Source organism: Peromyscus maniculatus, chromosome 6 (assembly GCF_049852395.1).
Source record: "Peromyscus maniculatus bairdii isolate BWxNUB_F1_BW_parent chromosome 6, HU_Pman_BW_mat_3.1, whole genome shotgun sequence".
Taxonomy (NCBI): domain Eukaryota; kingdom Metazoa; phylum Chordata; class Mammalia; order Rodentia; family Cricetidae; genus Peromyscus; species Peromyscus maniculatus.
Genome location: NC_134857.1, coordinates 37,380,016 through 37,399,522, shown reverse-complemented (window position 1 = coordinate 37,399,522; position 19,507 = coordinate 37,380,016). Strand labels below are relative to the sequence as shown.

General features: G+C 46.3%; 1 protein-coding gene across 2 annotated transcripts in view; it reads right to left on the bottom strand.

Annotated features, from left to right (window-relative positions):
* Positions 1–727: 727 nt before the first annotated feature.
* Smad9 (SMAD family member 9) overlaps positions 728–19,507 on the bottom strand; it is a 47,945-nt gene continuing 29,165 nt past the window's right edge. For both annotated transcript variants that reach the window (XM_006977563.4, XM_042279049.2), the window contains 4 exons: positions 15,648–15,905; positions 12,857–13,078; positions 9,672–9,928; positions 728–3,901 (listed from right to left, as the gene is read on the bottom strand). In XM_006977563.4, the coding sequence (XP_006977625.1) occupies positions 3,758–3,901; positions 9,672–9,928; positions 12,857–13,078; positions 15,648–15,905 (881 nt within the window). In that variant the 3' untranslated portion in view covers positions 728–3,757. The remainder of the gene's footprint in view (positions 3,902–9,671; positions 9,929–12,856; positions 13,079–15,647; positions 15,906–19,507) is intronic.

Here is a 19,507-nt window from a genome sequence, read left to right as displayed (position 1 = left end):
CAGGGGAACCAAGCATCTTGCAAGCTCTTCATAGTCATTTGCAATGTCACAAGCTTCTCTTTGAAAGCATTTTAATTAATTAGGTATATTTCATGGCATATGAAAAATACATGATTTTTAGTGAAAGTTTTCCTTACATATCCAGATGTTTTAAGCATCACCTGTTAATGCTCTTAGTATATATGTGTTCCTTGCCGAACATGCATGGTGCTGGGTTGCTAAGGTTGGATGCTCAACTGATGATGTGGGTTAAATTCACTTTTTACTTTGAATATTTCACCATACAAAGGGTTTATTTAGTTGTGGCCTGGCAGTAAGCTGGGGAGAAGTTTCAACCACCTCTAAAATTTCTGCAAAGTATCCTTAAAATTACATATATAATGCCGATTATTCCAAGATTGGTGGCACTTTTTTACAGCATGAAGAATTCTTAAAAATCCTATTTTTCAAGTAGGACAGCTTATGATTAAGCATCTTAAGGAGGAACCACAGATCACACATGTAGAATTGTTACCTAAAGCTTAAAAGAAAAAGGAGCCCAAAGGTGTCTCTACAGCAATGTCTATCATAAACCACCAGATGATGGTGTATGGCATTTCAGGACAGAAAGCTAGGCTGCTGGATCAAAGGCGTCTCTTGGTGGTCTGTTTTATTCATTAACATATGTGAGGGTTACCTACCCTTGTATAATTCAGCTAGTAGGTAAGTAGGTAAGACAATGTAGGAATGCACAGTACATTTTGCTTTATTAAATATATACATGGAATATCTGGGACACATTCAGAGTTAAGCAGGAGCTTGACATCCAGCAGCCAATGTTTACAAAATGCTTTTGTTATTGTTCTTTCTGTTGTCATTATGGGGGACAATGAAAAGAGGATTCTAAGTGCCAGGGAGCTTGCCACTTTTGCTGACCATACAAAACGCTCAAGTGTGTATGCTAAAAGGTGAAGCAGCTGTTAACATTAGCAACTAGCTGAAACAAACTAACATGTCTTATTTTCCTTAAGACTCACACAAATACCAACTTGGACATGGTGATAAACATCCAGCACCATGTGGGCAGGCCAAACCCGTGCAGTTCTGTCTCATGACCCTGCCCAGGGCAACCAGAGCCACGCAGCAAGCAGTATGTAAAGACTTGGCCTGCCCACTTTCCTCTTCAGCCTGTGAAACCACACTACACAGCATAGTTTTGCTTGTCTGTTTCATGGAATGCATGCCAAATGGTCAAAGGAGTCCAAAGTCAAGTATTACATTATTATTTTTTTAGATCTCTTAGCAGCCAAAGGAAAAAACTGATTAAAATGTAACTGTGTTACAGGAGCAGAGGGCTAACATCTCTTTAATGCTAAATTCTCTGATACATATGCACCTATGTCATGATTCCTTTCTTGGAGAAATCAGGCACACTTTGATATTTTGTCTACTTTCTTAATGTTGCAAGGAAATCCAAGTAGCTTATTTTGTTTTCTAGTTTTGTTTCTAAGCTTCTACTTTGGTTTTGAAACAGAGTCTCACTGTATAGCTTTGACTGTCCTGGAACTCATTATGTAGGCCAGGCTGGCCTTAACTTCACAGAGATCCGCCTGCCTCTGCCTCCTCAGTGCTGAAATTAAAGGTGAGCACCGCCACATCTGGAAGCTTCTACCTCTGAACAGTTTGATGAAGTTACATATTGCCAGAGGATGTTTGACCCTTGGTGAAGAGATCGAAAGGACTGTCAGAAATCTGGGACAAATACTTCGTGTCCTTGAATGGGCACTCAGAGGAGATCTGCCATACAAATGACTTTTCCAAGGAAGAAGCTGGGAGAATTACCAGAAATATGGGGATGCAAGGAGGTGGGATGGCTAGGAATAAAAGTGGCACTTGCACAAAGATAAATCACCTAATTGTTCCGAAGAGACATAAAGTTTCAATATAGTAATAATGGAGAAGTTGGTTACATTTTTTTTTTTCAAGCCAAAGAAAATTCACATGTGTGGGTTTTAGAAGTTCTGAGACCTAGTGTCTGCAATGGCTTACTGTTAGATCTGCAGCTCCATGGAGGTGGGGACTACCTCTAGTGAATATTTGATTCCGCAGCACCTGACAATGTCCCTGGTACACACAAATCTGCAGGACAAACTTAATGAGTCAACAAGCTTGGGCTTTTCTACACTCTAAGTGGGCTCCCGGGCCACTTATGTGCAAGACATAAACGAGTATCTTTTGATATGTGTATCATGTATATTCATGATAGATACATGATAGGTGTTATAGATACAGTAGGCATTGTGAGTGTGACTTGTCACATCATATCTATCTTAAATACAATTGAATGGGGAACAACAAATGCATGTGTCTTGATGCTAGGTAGATTGGATTAAACGAAGGAAACTCGGCTTATGGAAACTCCATCCTTACAAGCACAAATGCCATCTTAAAGAATGTGCTTTCCAAAGGGCATGAAGTAAACTTACAAGCAATGCGGTGATCATCGAGAAGCACATACCATGGAATCTGGAGGAAATTTCCCTTTATCATCCAAAGAAGGAAATAACAGGCTCTAATAATACATGCACACTAACATATGCATGTATATACATAAGATATTTCTAAAGATGCTTATTATTCACTACCAGTGTTTCCTCAAAAATGTAGGGCATATGAAACTTTCACACTTCACTTGGGAAGTTATATCCAAGTATTCCATAGCTTTAGAAGAGGCTGCCAGATGTAACCAGCTAGTAACTTAATCAACACAGGTACCAGGCTAAGTAATACATAAATATGATCCAAAGATGCCTCTAGATGGCCCCCAAGGCTTTGCTGTTGTTTTAATCATTATAACTGATTGATATTTGTCACCAAGAAGAAGGATGTGGTGAAGGGGTGCCCTGCCTTGGAGGCTTCCATATGAGCATGTTGCCACATGATGCTCCTCCCAACCTTCTAGTCCACAGGTTCGTCTCTGCAAAAGGCTGGCACACAGTGTACCCAGGCAGACACAGCCAACCACACGGGCACCTGACAGGGAGAACTGCAAGACTGGGACCCGACTTCCAGAGTGGGAGGGGGAGCCCCCTCTGCTCCCGGCACCGAATTCTGGACTAGCCCATCACTGAGGACTGTAGCTCCTCTCGGGCTGTTTCTCCTTCTTCGCCTCTGTTACTGCTAGGCAGTGGCGGCACGACTCTAAGCTGCACCGTCTCTCCCTTTCCGATCACAGTTTCAGTCTGCTTACATGTACCGTTGACGTCAGCACAGAGCCCAGCTGTGCACGTTCCGACTTCAGAGATGAAGTTTCTGAGGTTTACCTAACAGATCGCAGAACAGGCTTGATTTTTTTTTCTTGCCTTTCACATTGAACGTGAGATCTTTTAAACTACGTGGATTTGATTGGGTTTTACTCTAGTGCTCCTAAACCCTGGGCCTCTCCTTAATGTAAGCGGCTTTGTGTTGTCATTAGGGGGCACAACATTCTGCACAGTGACAAGCTGAAGTGGCCCCGATTCTGCCAGTGCCCTTCAGAAAAGACACGGCTTCTAACTCTAGCACTGGCCTGGAAACCACTCTTCTTCAGCCACACAGTACTAGCCCCGGGTTAGCTAGGTAGCACAAAACAAATGGTGGTAAAAATGTGAATAATATTATATACATTATATGTATTTACATCTGCATCCAGAACCTTCCATTAGCTGCAGGTGGTCAGGACAGAAGCCACCGCCTGCATCTCTTCTCTTCCGTGGAAACGCAGCTGACGACATGACTGTTAAGACACTGAGGAAATGGGGTTATGTGGGGAGCCCATCTGAGTTAGAACCTTGTCCAACCACTGCAGTGGTCCATGAAGATGAATCTCAATCCAGCAGGGGGTGCTGGTCACATCCTGGCGATGATACTCGGCTCCCCAGCCCTGAAAAGCAAGAAAAGAGCCCAGACTGAACTGTGCCCCTTTGCCAGAGGCCACCAGGCAGAGCGCAGGGGATGCAGGGCCCACAGGCTTCCTGTGAGAAGTGGATGCCCACATGGAGCAGATACCTCAGGGGGGGCCAGGTCAGTCAGGGCGTTCTCTGTTAGCTCACTTACAGCTAGACACCTAGTTAGTGGTAGTCTGGGATCTACACATCACATGGGAGGGCTGCCAAGCCATCTCCTCTTTACGAGGAAAGGTGCTTAACATCATATTCCACTCTTCATGTGGAAGCCTGGGTCTGCACAAAACTGCTATTCACTGAAGATCAGAGATTAAATCTGAAAGTTTCAAAGATCAGTAACTCTTGATTTGGGGAATGGAATGTCAGAGCTTAGACCTTATTTCTCTTCTATCCCACGCTCACTCAGAAACTTCCCATTTATCTCCATTAATAGGAGAGACAGTTATGAAAATGACAGATTGATAGATAGATAGAGATAGATAAATATAGATGATAGAGATAGATAGATAGATAGATAGATAGATAGATAGATAGATAGATAGATAGATAGATAGATAGATAGATAGATAAATTGATTATGGATCTATAGATGGTAGATGTTCATGTTTATCTGTTATTCATCAATAGAAAGTTATTTAATTGTTGAGGGATTTCAGATTATATTTGTTATTGACAACCATAATTCTCCAGAGTTGTTTAAAAATTTTAGCACAGGTGCTGGAGAGAGGCCCCAGTGGTTAAGAGTACTGGATTCTCTTGCAGAGAACCAGGACTTGGTTCCCAGTACCCACAAAGCAGCTCACAACCACCCATAACTCTAGTTCCAGGGGATCCAGCGCCCTCTTCTGGCTCAGAGGGCCCCGAGGCTCATAGAACAGATACGAATGCAGGCAAACAGTCATACACATAAAGACCGTGTCTTTTTCTTATCAGTATTCAGCTTGACCACACAGCCTGGTCACTCATGATTACCACCCTCTGTGGGTTTGTGGGACCACCCAGCAGTTGCCTGTTCCCCACATCTCCTGCCTTTCTGATTCTTCCATTTCTGATTTTCCCAGAAACCCTCTGACTTTGAACATGGCCTTGTCACCAGCAAAGTTTACACTTGAGAACTGCACAATTGAACCACGGAAGTTCTCGGTGAAATCTTATAATATTTTAAGTAAACCATACTCACAGCTCTCCCCAGCTTACATACAGCCAAGAGGCCGTGGGTTAGACATGCCTGCATCTAACTCCTCTACCACCCGCGATTTTTGTGGGGGAAAAAATGAAACTATCAGAGACATAAAATTTCATCCATACCTGCTCTGAAGACCCACAGAGATTTCCTAGTGAGCACTTACTCAGGGTCCGAGAATCTGAGCTTGCTTTACCCAGCAGGGCTGCATAAAGGGATGATTTGACCACGGGGCGTGGTTACCAGGTGTTTGGAAGGGTCTACACTTGGCTGTGCCGTGTGCTTTGATCTTGTAATGGGGAGGTCTTTTGCCCTGCCCCTTAGTATTGCTATAAAAAGCCCTTTTGAATAAATGAAGCAGCCGTTGGGTAGTGACCCAGGCCCTCCTGAAGCTATCCTGTGTGTCTGTCTTTCTTCTCGTTGGCTAGGTCTCTCTACCTGATAGTTTCTTATCCCTCTCTCCTCATAAGAACCCTTCAAAAAGTGGGAGCTGACCTCCCACAACCTGTACCCACTTTCACAGCAATAGATTATCTATCTGTCTTTCTAAATGTGTAGCATGTCCACTGGTACCACCCATGGGCCTTTATGCTGCCTGGCCTTTCTCAGGCTTGTTTGGTGGCTACTTCTCCCTTCCTTTACTCTAATATTGAGTCTGGGGCTCAGTTCTGGAATCCCAGTCCTTTGTGTTTAAATTCAAACCTGTGATCCCATCCAAACACATGGAGTTAGATACCATGTAAATAAGGACGTTCCCAATTTACAACTCCAGCTCTGACTGCTCCCTCCAGACTCTTCAGTCTGTCTGTCACCTCAGCATCTTTTTGTGAATGTGACTGGCTGACATCAACAGTTGCTGTAACTGACAGTGAACACCCAGCCTTATTTGCACACCTTGCTCACCTCCTGCTACCATCCCTCACAAAAGACCTGTTCAGACCGGAGCAGCTGCCCTCTGTCAACATTCGGAGGCTCACCTTGCTGACCAGTTGTCATACCTGTTCCCCTTATGGCCTACTTCTGTCCTGGTTCATAGCAAATGAAAACAAAACAACACCATGAAAAAGACTTTGACTTAATTACGTTTATGTAATGCCAAATTGTCTATTTCAGTATGAAATAGACATACTCATTTTCCCTACAACTGTTGATATTTGGTTATTCTCTTTTTTATTTTGTCTAATGTAAAGCAACCTAGAAAATTTTGAGTGAGACCAAAATGTCAGAAAAAAAGATGATTAAAATATTGATATTTATGTGTGCTAAAATGCATCTGTCTGTACTATTTTAATGTCCAAAAATGCTACAGATAGTACTGGACTTCATTTAAACTGGGGTGTAGAAAAGGTGTTCCAGATTATTCCATTACAGACATAAAAATTAATCTTTGTCTCATGAAATTGTTATTTTTATTTTATAATCAATTCTATGCTCAGATGTGTTCCTTGAAACCATATGGCCACTTCAACAACAAATAAAACAAAACAAAAAGTAAAAAAAAAAAAAAGAGCAGCCAGTGCTCTTAACCCCTGGCCAATCTCTCCAGGCGCCACAATGGCTTCTTAGCAGCCTCTTCCTTTCCACCTCACTGCGGCACACCTTTTCTCCACTTAGCAGTCACAATGGCCCCTTAAAGACAGACCGCCTGGGTGTGGTGATTCATGCCTGCAACCCTAGCAGGGGAGGGAATGAATCGGGAAGCTTCCGAGTCCAAGGCCAGCTTGGGTTACACAGAATGACCGTGTGCCCAACCAGACAAAATGACAAGTCAGACCATGAACCCCTCTGTCCGAAGACTCCCAGCACCACAAAGGGCTAAACTCTGCTCAGCTGACAGGAAATGCTCCCATCTCATTTGCACCCCCTCTCCTCCCTCCTGCACAAGGCTGCAGTCAGTCACCCAGCCCTGCTTCCCGCCCCTATCGAGGAGGCTCGTAGTGGCCATGGGCTTCTGAACTTGCTTTTCCCTAGGCCTCTATGGCTTTCCTTGCATGACCTTCTGGCCTCTGCTGGCACACACCGTTTCCATGATGCCTCCCCACCTGTAACCTCTCTAGCTCCCTTTTATCTGATTCATTCACCTGGTGCTCGCTACCAGTACACTGGTCCCACAAGGCAGAGGCCTGTGAATAACCAACAATGCATCATCCCAAGGCCTGGGGCAGCATCTGGCCCGCCACTGGCGGCTGCTCAATGAATAGTTGTTGACTGGCTACCTGAAGGAGAGCTATGGCCAGTAAAGTCAGAGCTGGAAAAAAAAAAAAAAAAAAAAAAAAAAAAACTTTCAAGATGGTCTGCTCCTTCACCTGCAATGATCGCCCCCTGTGTCTAGTCACCTGGAAAATTTTAAACTAATCATTGACAGTTTTTATTTTGTTTAAGTCCTTGCAGGGCAGCGATGAATCTCAGTGCTCAAGTGATTGCCTAGCCTGGGGTTTTTTCCCTCATCGTCGCAGGGAGGAGGGAAGAGGGAGGGGGTTCGGGGTAGGGGGTGGGGTCCCATAACAGCAGTAGCAGTGTGTTTGCTATGAATTACATTTTGTAGCTCTATAAATTTGTTGCGTACCTAAGAAACATTTAGTTGATGTTGGGAAATGATCACATTTCTATGCTTCTATTACGGTAATTACCTATGAGGTACTCACAGCTCATCCTCATTAAAACACAGGGAAAATAACTGTCCCATTCAAGGGCTAGTTCGCTAACGGTGAGTTAATGCCCCCTGCTGGCTCCAAAGTGACAGTGTACTGGAAATTTTCCAGGAGGTTCTTTCCTTTAATGAATAAAGCTGGTTTGTCCTCATAAGAGGTTCCTTTAAAAAGACTTTTTTACCCCCTTTGGATTTTCAAGACAGGCTTTCTCTGTATAACAGCTCTGGCTGTTCTGGAACTCGCTTTCTAGACCAAGCTGGCCTCAAACTCACAGTCCAAGTGCTGGGACTAAAGGCATGCACCACCACCACCTGGCTATCAGTAACTAACTTTAAATGGATAATAAAACTTATTTTAAGGCTGGGACTGTAGCTCAGTAGAGTAGCCCTGGGTTCCATCCCCAGGACTGCTTTTAAAAGGCAAATGTGGCCTGGAGAGATGGCTTAGTGGTTAAGAGCACTGGCTGCTCTTGCTGAGGACCTGGGTTCAATTCCCAGTGCCCACAAGACAGTTCACAACCACGTATAACTCCAGTTCAGGGGGGGTCTGAAGCCCTCTTCTGGCCTTCTTGGGTACTGCATGCATGTGGTGCACAGACATTCATGCAAGTAAAACACCCAGACACATAAAATAAAAATAAATTAAAAAGGCAGCCGAGCTCCTTCCCTAGATGGGGTATGTGCCACTGTGAAAACTGCTATATACACCACAGAGTCTGTTGAACAAGTCTAGGTTCTTAAATATCTGAAGGATTTCCTGAATTATTCACCTCTGCCTTAATGTTTCTATCCCACTTGGTTCGTACCGACACCGAGCACTGCCGTCTTAGAGTAGAGACAGTTCTCTTTGTAATTTATCTATAAATGTATCCCCTCCATCTGCCTGGCAGCTTTCCCAGCTGAGAGGAAGACCTTCCTCGTTGACTGGGTGACGGCAGTGCCCCGCAAGGAGGGATGGGGAAATCTCGGCAGCATTCTATCCTGCCCATCACTACCATCCTTGGATCTTCACATCCAAACCGTCACACTGCTACTTAAGTTGAGGTTTCTTCCTAAAGTGCAAAATTTTCAGATAACTGCGAAATAAGTCAGTATACTTCCACCTTCCTATGAACTGTTAATAACATTTCCCCAAAAGGGTCGTTATTGCTGGCTGTAGAATGCAGGGGAGAGTGGGTCTCTGAGTTTCTAGCTAACCTGGTCTATAAAGTGAGTTCCAGGGCAGTCAGAACTACCCTGGAATATTTTGTTTTGCCTGTATGTATGTATGTATGGATGTATGGATGGATGGATGGATGGATGGATACATACCATGTGTGTGCAGTACCCATAGAGGCCAGAAGAGGGCGTCAGATTCTCCAGAACCAGTTCATTGCAGATGGTTGTGAGCTGTCTCTGCAGCCCTCAGAGTTGAACTTTGTAATGGATTTGTAGGAAAAGTCCAAGAAAACAAGTGGGTATTTGGGGCGTGATACAGAACTGATTAATATATATATATTAAGAGAGACAGAGAGAGATGAGAGATGAGAGACAGAGAGAAACAGAGACGGAGCAAGTGTGTCAATATTCTAGTATGGAGCAGGAAGGTTCATGAATCCCTCACTCATAACTGAAGACACTTAATGGCTTTTAGGGAGAGTCAGTTATCTTTAAGGCTGAGGCCCCTGGTGGATTGACCTCAACCACACTATTTCCTTTGGGTGGTCCCATACCCAGGAATATATGGGCAGCAGAAGTTGGACTAGATTAAAATTTAAAAAAAAAAGAGTCCAAGAATCAACACTTTTTTTTTTTTAGTAGAAAAATCAAAGTTGTTATCCACCTAAGTTGGCTGAGCAAATGCCATGTCCAGCCGAGACCATTTTGAGCTTTCTTCCCACTTCCCACTTTATAATCCCAAGGCCGGCATCCTTACCTTCACAAAACTCATCCGAATCGTGCACATCTTCGTTAGCTCGTACACAACTTCGAAGCCGTGGTGCACGGACTGGGCGAGCAGCTGGGCGAAGAGCTGGTTGTTGAAGACCTTGAGGCTGCAGCCGCTGGGGATCTTGCAGACCGTGGCGGGGTGAAAGCCGTGCTGATAGTTGCAGTTCCGGCTCTGAACAAAGATGCTGCTGTCGCTCACACACTCGGCGTACACCTCGCCCCCGACGTAGTACAGATGCACGCCTGTGGACACAGAAACCACACTCTTTCCACTCCGCTCCCTTTTCAGTGACTCCTAGCACCCCCTGCAGTCAGGTGGGCCCCAAATACCCACTTGTTTCCTTGGACTTTTCCTACAAATCCATTAAAAAGTTCAACTCTGAGGGCTGCAGAGACAGCTCACAACCATCTGCAATGAACTGGTTCTGGAGAATCTGACGCCCTCTTCTGGCCTCTATGGGCACTGCATACACATGGTATGTATCCATCCATCCATACATACAGGCAAAACACCCATACACATAAAATAAAGAAAAACACTTTTTAATTTACTTTTATTTGATGTTCATTGGTGTTTTGCCTGCATGTATGTCTGTGTGAGGGTGTCAGAGGCCCTGGAGCTGGAGTTACAGATAAGTGTGAGCTGCCATGTGGCTGCTGGGAATTGAACTTAGGTCCTCTAGAAGATCAGTGAATGCTGTTATCCACTGAGCCATCTCTCCAGCTCCAAGAAAAAGAATTTGAAGCCCAACCCACATAAATGGACATTCTCAAAGATGAGTCTGTCGTCTCTCACTTATTCTCACACCACTTTTGATCTCACTCACTTCAAAAAAGTGTCCATGGCCGGGCGGTGGTGGCGCACGCCTTTAATCCCAGCACTCGGGAGGCAGAGCCAGGCGGATCTCTGTGAGTTCGAGGCCAGCCTGGGCTACCAAGTGAGTTCTAGGAAAGGCGCAAAGCTACACAGAGAAGTCCTGTCTCGAAAAACCAAAAAAAAAAAAAAAAAAAAAGTGTCCATGACCCTAGACACAAAAGAAACACATCATGCAAAACAAAACCCCACGAAGTCCTTCACACCCACATATAAACAAAAAGCTATCACAGGAAGCCCAGCTAACATCATGCAAATGCTATTGAAATCCACATGCCAAACCTACTCCAGAACTTGAATCTTACTAACAGTTATAAGTCTGTGTCTTCGCAGCCCAGTGTGGCGGCACACCCCTTCAATCCCAGCACTTGGGAAGCAGAGGCAGGTGAGTTTGAGACCAGCCTGGCCTACATAGTGTTCAGGCCAGCCAGGGCTGCACAGTGAGACCCTGATTCAAAACTAAAATATTTCTGTGAGCAGAGGCTTCAGAGATGTACTTCAGCTCAGGGGCCTGTCACTCAACCCTAGAAACCACACCACGTGCTCCTGAGAACAGGAACATTCCGACCACACTTCCACACACAGTCACATAAAAACACAAGCAACATGCAGCTTATCTCAATTTATCTAACATTCCTGGAGTTACATTTCAAAAGGGACATCCTCAATAAATAGAGCGCGGTACACACGCACAATGGAATTTTGTTCAGCTGTAAAGAAGCATGAGATTATAAAATGGATGGAACTGGATGACTAGAAATAGGCCAGACTCAAACAAAATCCACCACCACCACCAGCATCACCACCACACCACCACCAGCACCCACCCTCCCCCTCCCTACACACACACACACACACACACACACACACACACACACACACACAGCCGCCCCGTCCCTCTCCTGACACCCACAACTCAGGCACTGGTGACCATGAGGAAGTGGAAGGATGGCTCTGACCCGCTGAAACAGGGGACTGCCCTGGACTCCCACCGAGCAAAGCTAATGCTGCCCGCCTTGGCCACGCCTGTGCACAGGGGGTGGGGGTGGCTGACAGTGAGGGGACATTCCGTGGTACAGCTGAGCTCAAAGCAGTCCCTGCAGCCCTGTCCAGCGCTCCGGACACTCTCGACAATTAGCCAACCTTTAAAAGCTCTGCAGAAGAGAAGGCAATGGAGGCCGGAGAAAGTCAAGTGCGAGCTCCCGGGGCTGTGTCCACGGGTGAGGACTTACTTCACAGGGCAGTGGAGAGCCAGCAGGGGGCTCTGAGCTTAGGTGTCATCTTAGACTCTGCCTTGTGTGTGGCACTTCCCCGGGTGTCCCCTGCACTATGGAGCCTCTCTGCCTGTTGACAGTTCCTCTTCAGTGTATGCTATCTGCCACCGCAGAAGGGGGCTACAGAGGTCCACTTGCACCTTGACCCCACAGACCTGAAAGCTGGTGGTCACAGCCAGGTGTGTGTGGGTGTATGGGTGTGTGTGTGGGGGGGGGGGGCTACTGCAGGCTTAGTGGGTATTCTAACTGAATGACCTTCAAGCACATAATCCTTCCGGAACCTATTGCACACAGCTAAGATTTTTGTCATCTGAACCTGCTCTGTTTGTATTTAGGGGGTGGTTCTCGTCCACGGAAAAACCTTATCTGCAAACCCGGCACAAGTTGGCAGAGGAGAGAATGGGAAGGTGAGTCCCTTGAGGAAGAAGCCGAGCCCAAGGTTGAACATGTGAGCCTGCACTGAATGTCACGTGAGGACAGAATCCTCAGCCAGTAGCAGGCTGGCCTCTGGCTAGAGACCGCAGCATCTCCAGAAGGAGTCATGGACTCATGGGATTTCATGTGGCTCGTCATGGAGGCCAATATAGTAGCAGGCTTTGAAGCCTACGTCTGTGTCAAGATCACCTCAGGACAGATCTGTTCTCAAGGTTGAGCCTGCACAGGAGTCACTTGGTGGGGCCGAGGGGCTTTCAAACATACCATTCACTCAGCCACAGCCTAATGAAGGGAGCGTTTTATATTTCAGTACGGATTAACCCTGTCCTGCTTCCCCCTGGGGAACCAGTGCTGGCATCACAGGCCTGTGTCAGCACATCTGGCCCTTTACTATGTCTTATCCTCACAGCACTCTCCCATGCCACCCTGAAGACGGTCTACTGATTTTAGAGGCAGAGAGAACACGTCCCTCTCCCATGGTGACACCATGCCTCGGGGTCTTCCCGCAGGCTACAGGGCCAACGCTGATTTCTAACCCAGCATTTGAGCTCAGAAGCAGAATTGGAGACTTGCTGACTTGGCTCTCACCCTTTCCAATGTGCCTCCTGGTGTTTTCTATGGTTGAGTTTCTGTTCACGTTTGAAAGTAGCCCGAGACAGAACCTATTCCTGTTATTGGAAGGGTCGGTGAAGCCATCGATGAGAACGCTCCGGGAGGACGCCTGGAAAGTCTCTCCAACCCGGTTGTTGAGTTCATAGTAGGCAACAGAGCACCAGTGCTGGGGTTCCTCGTAGCAAACCGGCCGGAAGTCTGAAAGAAAACAAGAGAAAAGGTGTGGAGAGGCCCCCAAACAGCTTGACCACACAGCCGCCATGACAGGCTTAGGGGCCCAGACACAGCTTCTGTGACAGATCCAGGAAAAGCCATAAGCTGATACTACCCAGGGATCCACCCAGGGATGGGAAAGTACCTAACATCCCAAAGAGTCCAACCATTAGATAAGGTGGCTGGATGTTCCTGAGTCTAGCACACACCTGTTTTTGTTTTACAGATACCCCTAAACAAATGTCAGCCAATCAGGGTCCTGGACCCTGGAAATCCCCTCACTCCAACCTCTGCTATGATAAAAACCCTACCCTGCCTGGGCTCAGGGCTCTCTGCTCTCATCACTGTGTTGGACAGACAGAGAGACCAAGCTCGGAGCTTGAAAATAAAGGTTCTTTGTTTTTACATGCAGGATTCGGTCTCCATGGTGGTCTTTTGAGGGTCCCTGCAATATGCCTTTGGGCATAACAAAGGCACCATATCACTGTCACCTTTGGGCTCTCAAGCTCATGATTCTAACAGGAAGCAGAGATGAACGCTTTAAACCAGAAAGTTGGCTGTAGGACCGAGTACGCCTTCCTCTGTAATCCTTCAAACACGCGTGTTTGACGGAAGCTGTTTGGACCCAGCTCATTAGTTTATTGTACCCGTGAGTCTAAGGCCGTGGTCCTTGTTAATTTTCCACAAGTGTTTACAGATGTAGTGTAATGAGGGGCCAGGGAAAAGACAGCATGGACAGACTGATGTAAAATGTTGCCAGTCCCAGAGTAAACACAGCCAGGAGCTAGGTGGCAGGCCACCTCATCTTTGCCAGAGAAGAACAGTATCCTGTTGTTACAGAACTGAACCAAATCCCTATGTCAAAAGGTGTAATTCTACAATAATGATTTAAAAAAAAACACCAATAGTTTGGATATGATAACAAACCAAATTGAAAGCACTGAATGAATTCTATTGAAGAAAAGAAAATCTATATAGACAGGCTCACATTCTCCTCTACGAAACACACAGATATCTATTTACATATGATATAAATATGATATATGTATTTTAAGGAGAACTGGCTTCTCAGCTTTGCTAGGGTCTGTCCGTTGATGGGAGGAGGTCAAAGGGTAACTGGGCAGAATGCAGTCAGTACAGGCAATCTTATAGCACGTGTGTGTGTGTTAAGCAAATATTTATCTTATAATTAATCCTGTCCTTTAACCACTGGCCCTAATGCTAAGTTTCAAACACATGCAGGGGAATTCTCTATGCAATAAGTAATGCATGAGCAGGCATTTCAGGCTCTCTGCTGGAGACAGAGGAAAGCAGTGATATAATACAAGGTGATACATGTGAACATGGGTGTGTAAGGATCTTGTTAAGGTAACGACACTTTGAAGGAAGATATCTCTTCTCATCTTACCACATCTTATATGTTCTTTGAGAGTAAAGACAATTTTTGTTAATCTCTTCTTTCTCAGCAACGTAGGGCAAGGCTTTATTATTTGTTTGCTTAGTGAGACTTAATAAATATGCATTAAGTAAGAAGACTTATGAACAAGAGTGAGGCAGATTGTAACTGTGCGTTCCGGCTGTATTTATGCAGATATTATTAGCCTCACACTTAAGAGGGTCCCATATATCTCTCCTTCATGTCTCTCTCTTTGACCAACTTCACAGCCGTCACAGCCCACACATCATGGAGACGCACTAGGGTGTCCCTCCCTCTTGCATATGCCTGAATCCAGCAAGAAGCTCCCGGGGGAGCACTACCTTCTGCTGCTGTCTTGGCTTCAGAGGAGAGAGAATGTACCGGCTGGTGTTGGGGGCCTAGCTCTGCAGGCCACTGAGGTCACACACATGACGTTTGAAGCAAAAGACACCTGCCTTTTGGTTGTCCAAAGAGGCAAGCAAACAAAAGCCTAACCTTGGTCCCCTTATGCCTGCTCTCTGGCCAAATCTCATTTATCTATGTAGTTAGTTGGTTATTATCGTGTCTGCATGATACGTGTTTGGAGGTCAGGGGACAATTTTGTGGAGTCCTTTGTCTCTTTCTCCCTGTCCAGAAGTTCTGGGGATGTGACTCAGGTTGGCAGGCTTATGTAGCAGTGCCTATGTAGACCTGCTGAGCTGTCTAGCCTGTCCTTGCTTTTAGTATTTAAATTTTTAATTTGTCATCCATCAACATGTCAATCTTACGTCTACATTCAGCAAAGCGGCATATGCCTGTAACTCCAGCATTGGGGCAGCTGCAGCAAGAGAATGGTGGGTTTGGGACTAGCCTATGCTAAAAGCAGACCATGTTTCAAAACAAACAATAATCTTACATGCTGTAAATTTCCAGGGATGGTGCTAAGTTCTATTTAGTTTCTGAAAGAGGACTGGATTCAAAAATATGTATCTCCAGTTCTACTCCAAAATGGGTCCGATCCTGGTCATTCTGGAGGGTGGTGGGTTAGATGGCCCAGGCCCACAGATGTCCCTGTAAACCCAAAGGCACCATAGACATGCTAGATGCAACAACCACACTTATGATCATCCACCTGGGTCCCATTTCCCACAGACTGACCTGAGTGTTGAAACGGACTGTCTGACTCGGAAGGACTTCCTGGGGAGTGTGGGTAAGTGGTTGGGCACGGAGACTGCGGGAACCCGTGGCCTGGAGAGGAGGGTGGTGCAGGACAGAGAGGCTGCTGGAAAGAGTCTGGGTAGGTGGCATTGTGCGGCATGAGGGGCTCACTGTGCAGGGAGGCACTTCGGAACTTGGCCAGGAGGCTGAGCTGGGGGTTGTACTCGCTGTGTCTTGGTACCAGCACCGGAGGCAGAACTGGGAACAAAGAGAGAGAGACAGGGCACCCTGAGCTTGGCCCATCAGGATGGAGTGGGGCAGCAAATGCTTTCCCTTGGCCATTTGTGATGTTTTCTTCCACCAGCCATATCTCCACACATGGTGCTCATGGGAAACTCTGCATGGGGGTCCCATCTCTATCCAGGAGCATGTGAGCTACACTCAGTCACCAGCCCTCCTTCTTGCCACATGCATCTTAAGCAGACCGTCACAGTTGGGGACCAAGTTCAGGAGGCTTCCAGGCATGCCCCCCTTGGCAATGGCCTCATGTTGGCTTTATGGAAACCCATCTGCTTGTAGCCTTTTCAACTCTGCCAATAAAGTCCTCTTTAAAAGAGACATAGTTAGTTCCAAATGCTTGCAACCAAAGCCCAGGTGAAGCCCAGAATATTTTCCATTAGAGACCACATTGAATTATTTAGATGATCAGCCTCAATTTCAGGCTCTGTGCTGCTGATGAAATATTCTATGTCTTTACCACAATGATCTAAAAGCAAATGACCAAAAGCTATCAAGTAAAATACAAGTGATAAGCAAAGACACGAAGTAAAAGATCAGAGGCAGCATGAAAAATTCTACCAGTTAAATCTGCTCGGGTTAGTGGGTCCCTTCTGGCCTCCACCCATCTCCCCAGTACTGGAGATGGAACCCACAGGCTGCACACAGGCTAAGCAAGCGCTCTACCACAGAGCCCTCTTCTGCTTTAAGAAGGGGTCTCGCTCATTTCCCCAGGCTGGCCTTCAACCTAGTGTGTATCCTAGGCGGGCACTGAGCTTCCGTCCTCTTGCCTTGGCCCCCAAGTAGGTCGGGTTACAGCCCTGGGCCAGCCTGGGTTCCACTCTTTAAAATGAACACGAGTGGCAGCTGCTTATGGGGCTGCCTGCCTTTCTGAACTACTCAGAAAAGTGCAGCTTTTCTGTTTCCTTTCCGGACTCCAAGGGCAGGGCTTCTCTCTCTTGCTTTCTACCTCCCCGCTCTCGGTAGCTGCCAAAACTGTCGGACTACCTACTCTGCTGCTTGTCACTCAGACTTGGTCTAAGACAACTGGCCTTGAGATTTCTTCCAAGTCCCTTCCTAAATTATTTTTATTAATTAGATCAGGAACCCCAAAGAAGGAACCTCAGTTTTCCCGGTAACATGTGAGAACCAGGTAGGATCCTGAATATGCTGAGGGCGGAGTTGGGACCATAGCAACAACTTGAGGTTCCAGTGGACTGTCCAAATAGCTAAGATGTAGGTGTCACCATGGTACCCTTGGGGCTATCATACCAGCTGCTCATTGTCAGGGTTCACAGCTTTGCTGTATAGACGCACTCTTCTCCCTTAGAAGCTTAATAGCACCTTCAGATACTGAGAACCAGCCCCCAGGAAAGAGGCTTCCAGGCCAGTTCCAGCTCAATTCCTATAAGGAAAATCACACTTCATTCTATTAAAAAGGTGTTAGGAGTGGAAATAAAAAAAAAAAACCATAACCTAAATATTATCTAAAATTAATGTTTTTTATTAAGAGATTTTCTATGTATTTTACATATCAACCACAGATTCCTGTCCTCCTTCCTCCCACCCCCCAGCCTTCCCCCCAACCCACCCCCCATTCCCACCTCCTCCAAGTAGACTATTTCAAATTAATATAATCTCGGCCCATCTCTTTAGAAACTTAAACCTAAAACTAAGGACGTAAAAACTATCTACATATATAAAATATTTAGATTGTCATCTTAAGAGAAACCTAAACTGAAATGAAAAATGGGAACACACAAAAAAAAAATTCTTAAAAATTGGCCTTTTGAGTATCTAAAAGGAAAACCGTCCCCTAGATCTGGAGTTACACCCAATACTGGCGGTGGGAACCGAGGGGTCCTCTGCAGGAGCAATGTGTGCTCTTAACAGCTGAGCATCTCTCCAGTCCCAGAAAGAATTTCTTTCTTTTGGGGGGAGGGGGTGGTTTGGAGACAAAGTTTCTCTGTGTAGCCCTGGTTGTCTTGAAACTAACTCTGTAGACCAGGCTGGCCTCGAACTCACAGAGATCCCCGTGCCTCTGCCTTCCGAGTGCTGGGATTAAAGGCGTGCGCCACCACCACTCGACCAAAAAGAATTTCTTAATGAACATTTTCCCATTTAGATATGTGTTTTGGAGGCCTAGTATAACCCAGATTTTCAAGCCACTTTTAAAATAATCTCAGATATTATTAGTGGGGTTTTGTTTTGTTCAGAATCACGTTATGTGGCCTTGACTGTCCTCGAGTGCTGGAATTCAGGCCATGTGACCTTTCAGATCCCCGATATGCAAAGAGAGTGCACTGCGTGCGGAGGGAAGAAGTCAAATAGCATTCAGAGCAAACCCATCCGGGTGCTAAGAGTACAGGGCTTTCCAGTCACCTTCCCAGAGAGGACCCCGCTCCAGTCACCTTCCCAGACAGAACCCCACTCCAGTCACCTTCCCAGACAGGACCCCACTCCAGTCACCTTCCCAGACAGGACCCTGCTCCAGTTACCTTCCCAGACAGAACCCCACTCCAGTCACCTTCCCAGACAGAACCCCACTCCAGTCACCTTCCCAGACAGGACCCCACTCCAGTCACCTTCCCAGACAGGACCCTGCTCCAGTCACCTTCCCAGACAGACAAGACCCCACTCCAGTCACCTTCCCAGACAGAACCCCGCTCCAGTCACCTTCCCAGACAGGACCCCACTCCAGTCACCTTCCCAGACAGAACCCCACTCCAGTCACCTTCCCAGACAGGACCCCACTCCAGTCACCTTCCCAGACAGGACCCCACTCCACACACAGAGCGATCATGTTCTTGACAGCAAGATGACAAGTTAGGGGAACTTAATGGGTGGTCTGCCAAGCGACCTCTGATGTGGGCTGGGTGTGAATACAAGACACCAAGAGAATACTTGGGCTTCTATCCAGACAGCACAGTGGGATACGGTGACCTCTCCATGTTCCTGGAATTGGGCAGATAGCCAACCAAAGAGAGAAGGTGCCCATTAAAAACTAATTCACCCTGGAGGAGCACAGGAACACTCATCCCAAAGAGAACATTAGTAAAACAGCCAGTGAGGATAAAGAGTGACTTCTTCCAAAGTAGGGAGGGACACACACACACACACACACACACACACACACACACACACACACACGCATGCACGCACGCACACACATGCACATGTATGCACACGTATGCAAGCTGGTATGTGAAGAGTTTGGGAAAAGTAATGTTCTGTATTTAAAACATGAAATCTCCAGCATTTTTTAGGCTGGGAGTGGAGGGCAGGCCAGCAGCCGAGTGCTCCCATGTGGTATGCAAAGCCCTGGGTTCACACAGAGGAGGAAGGGGGCCTGAGGTGGTGGTGAGTGAAAGAGCATTACCTAGCATGTATGACGCCGTGGATGACATCCCAACCAATCCATATTTAAGAACAATGGCCACCTTCCTCAACGCCTTATTCAGTCCCAGACTCCTTCAGCCATCCCCCCTGGCTGTTTCAGACCCAGATGGGATGACTTCCATGTACCAGATTAGCAAAATGGAGCCACGCCCACTCTTCAGTTCACTCTAATAGTCATTGCTTTC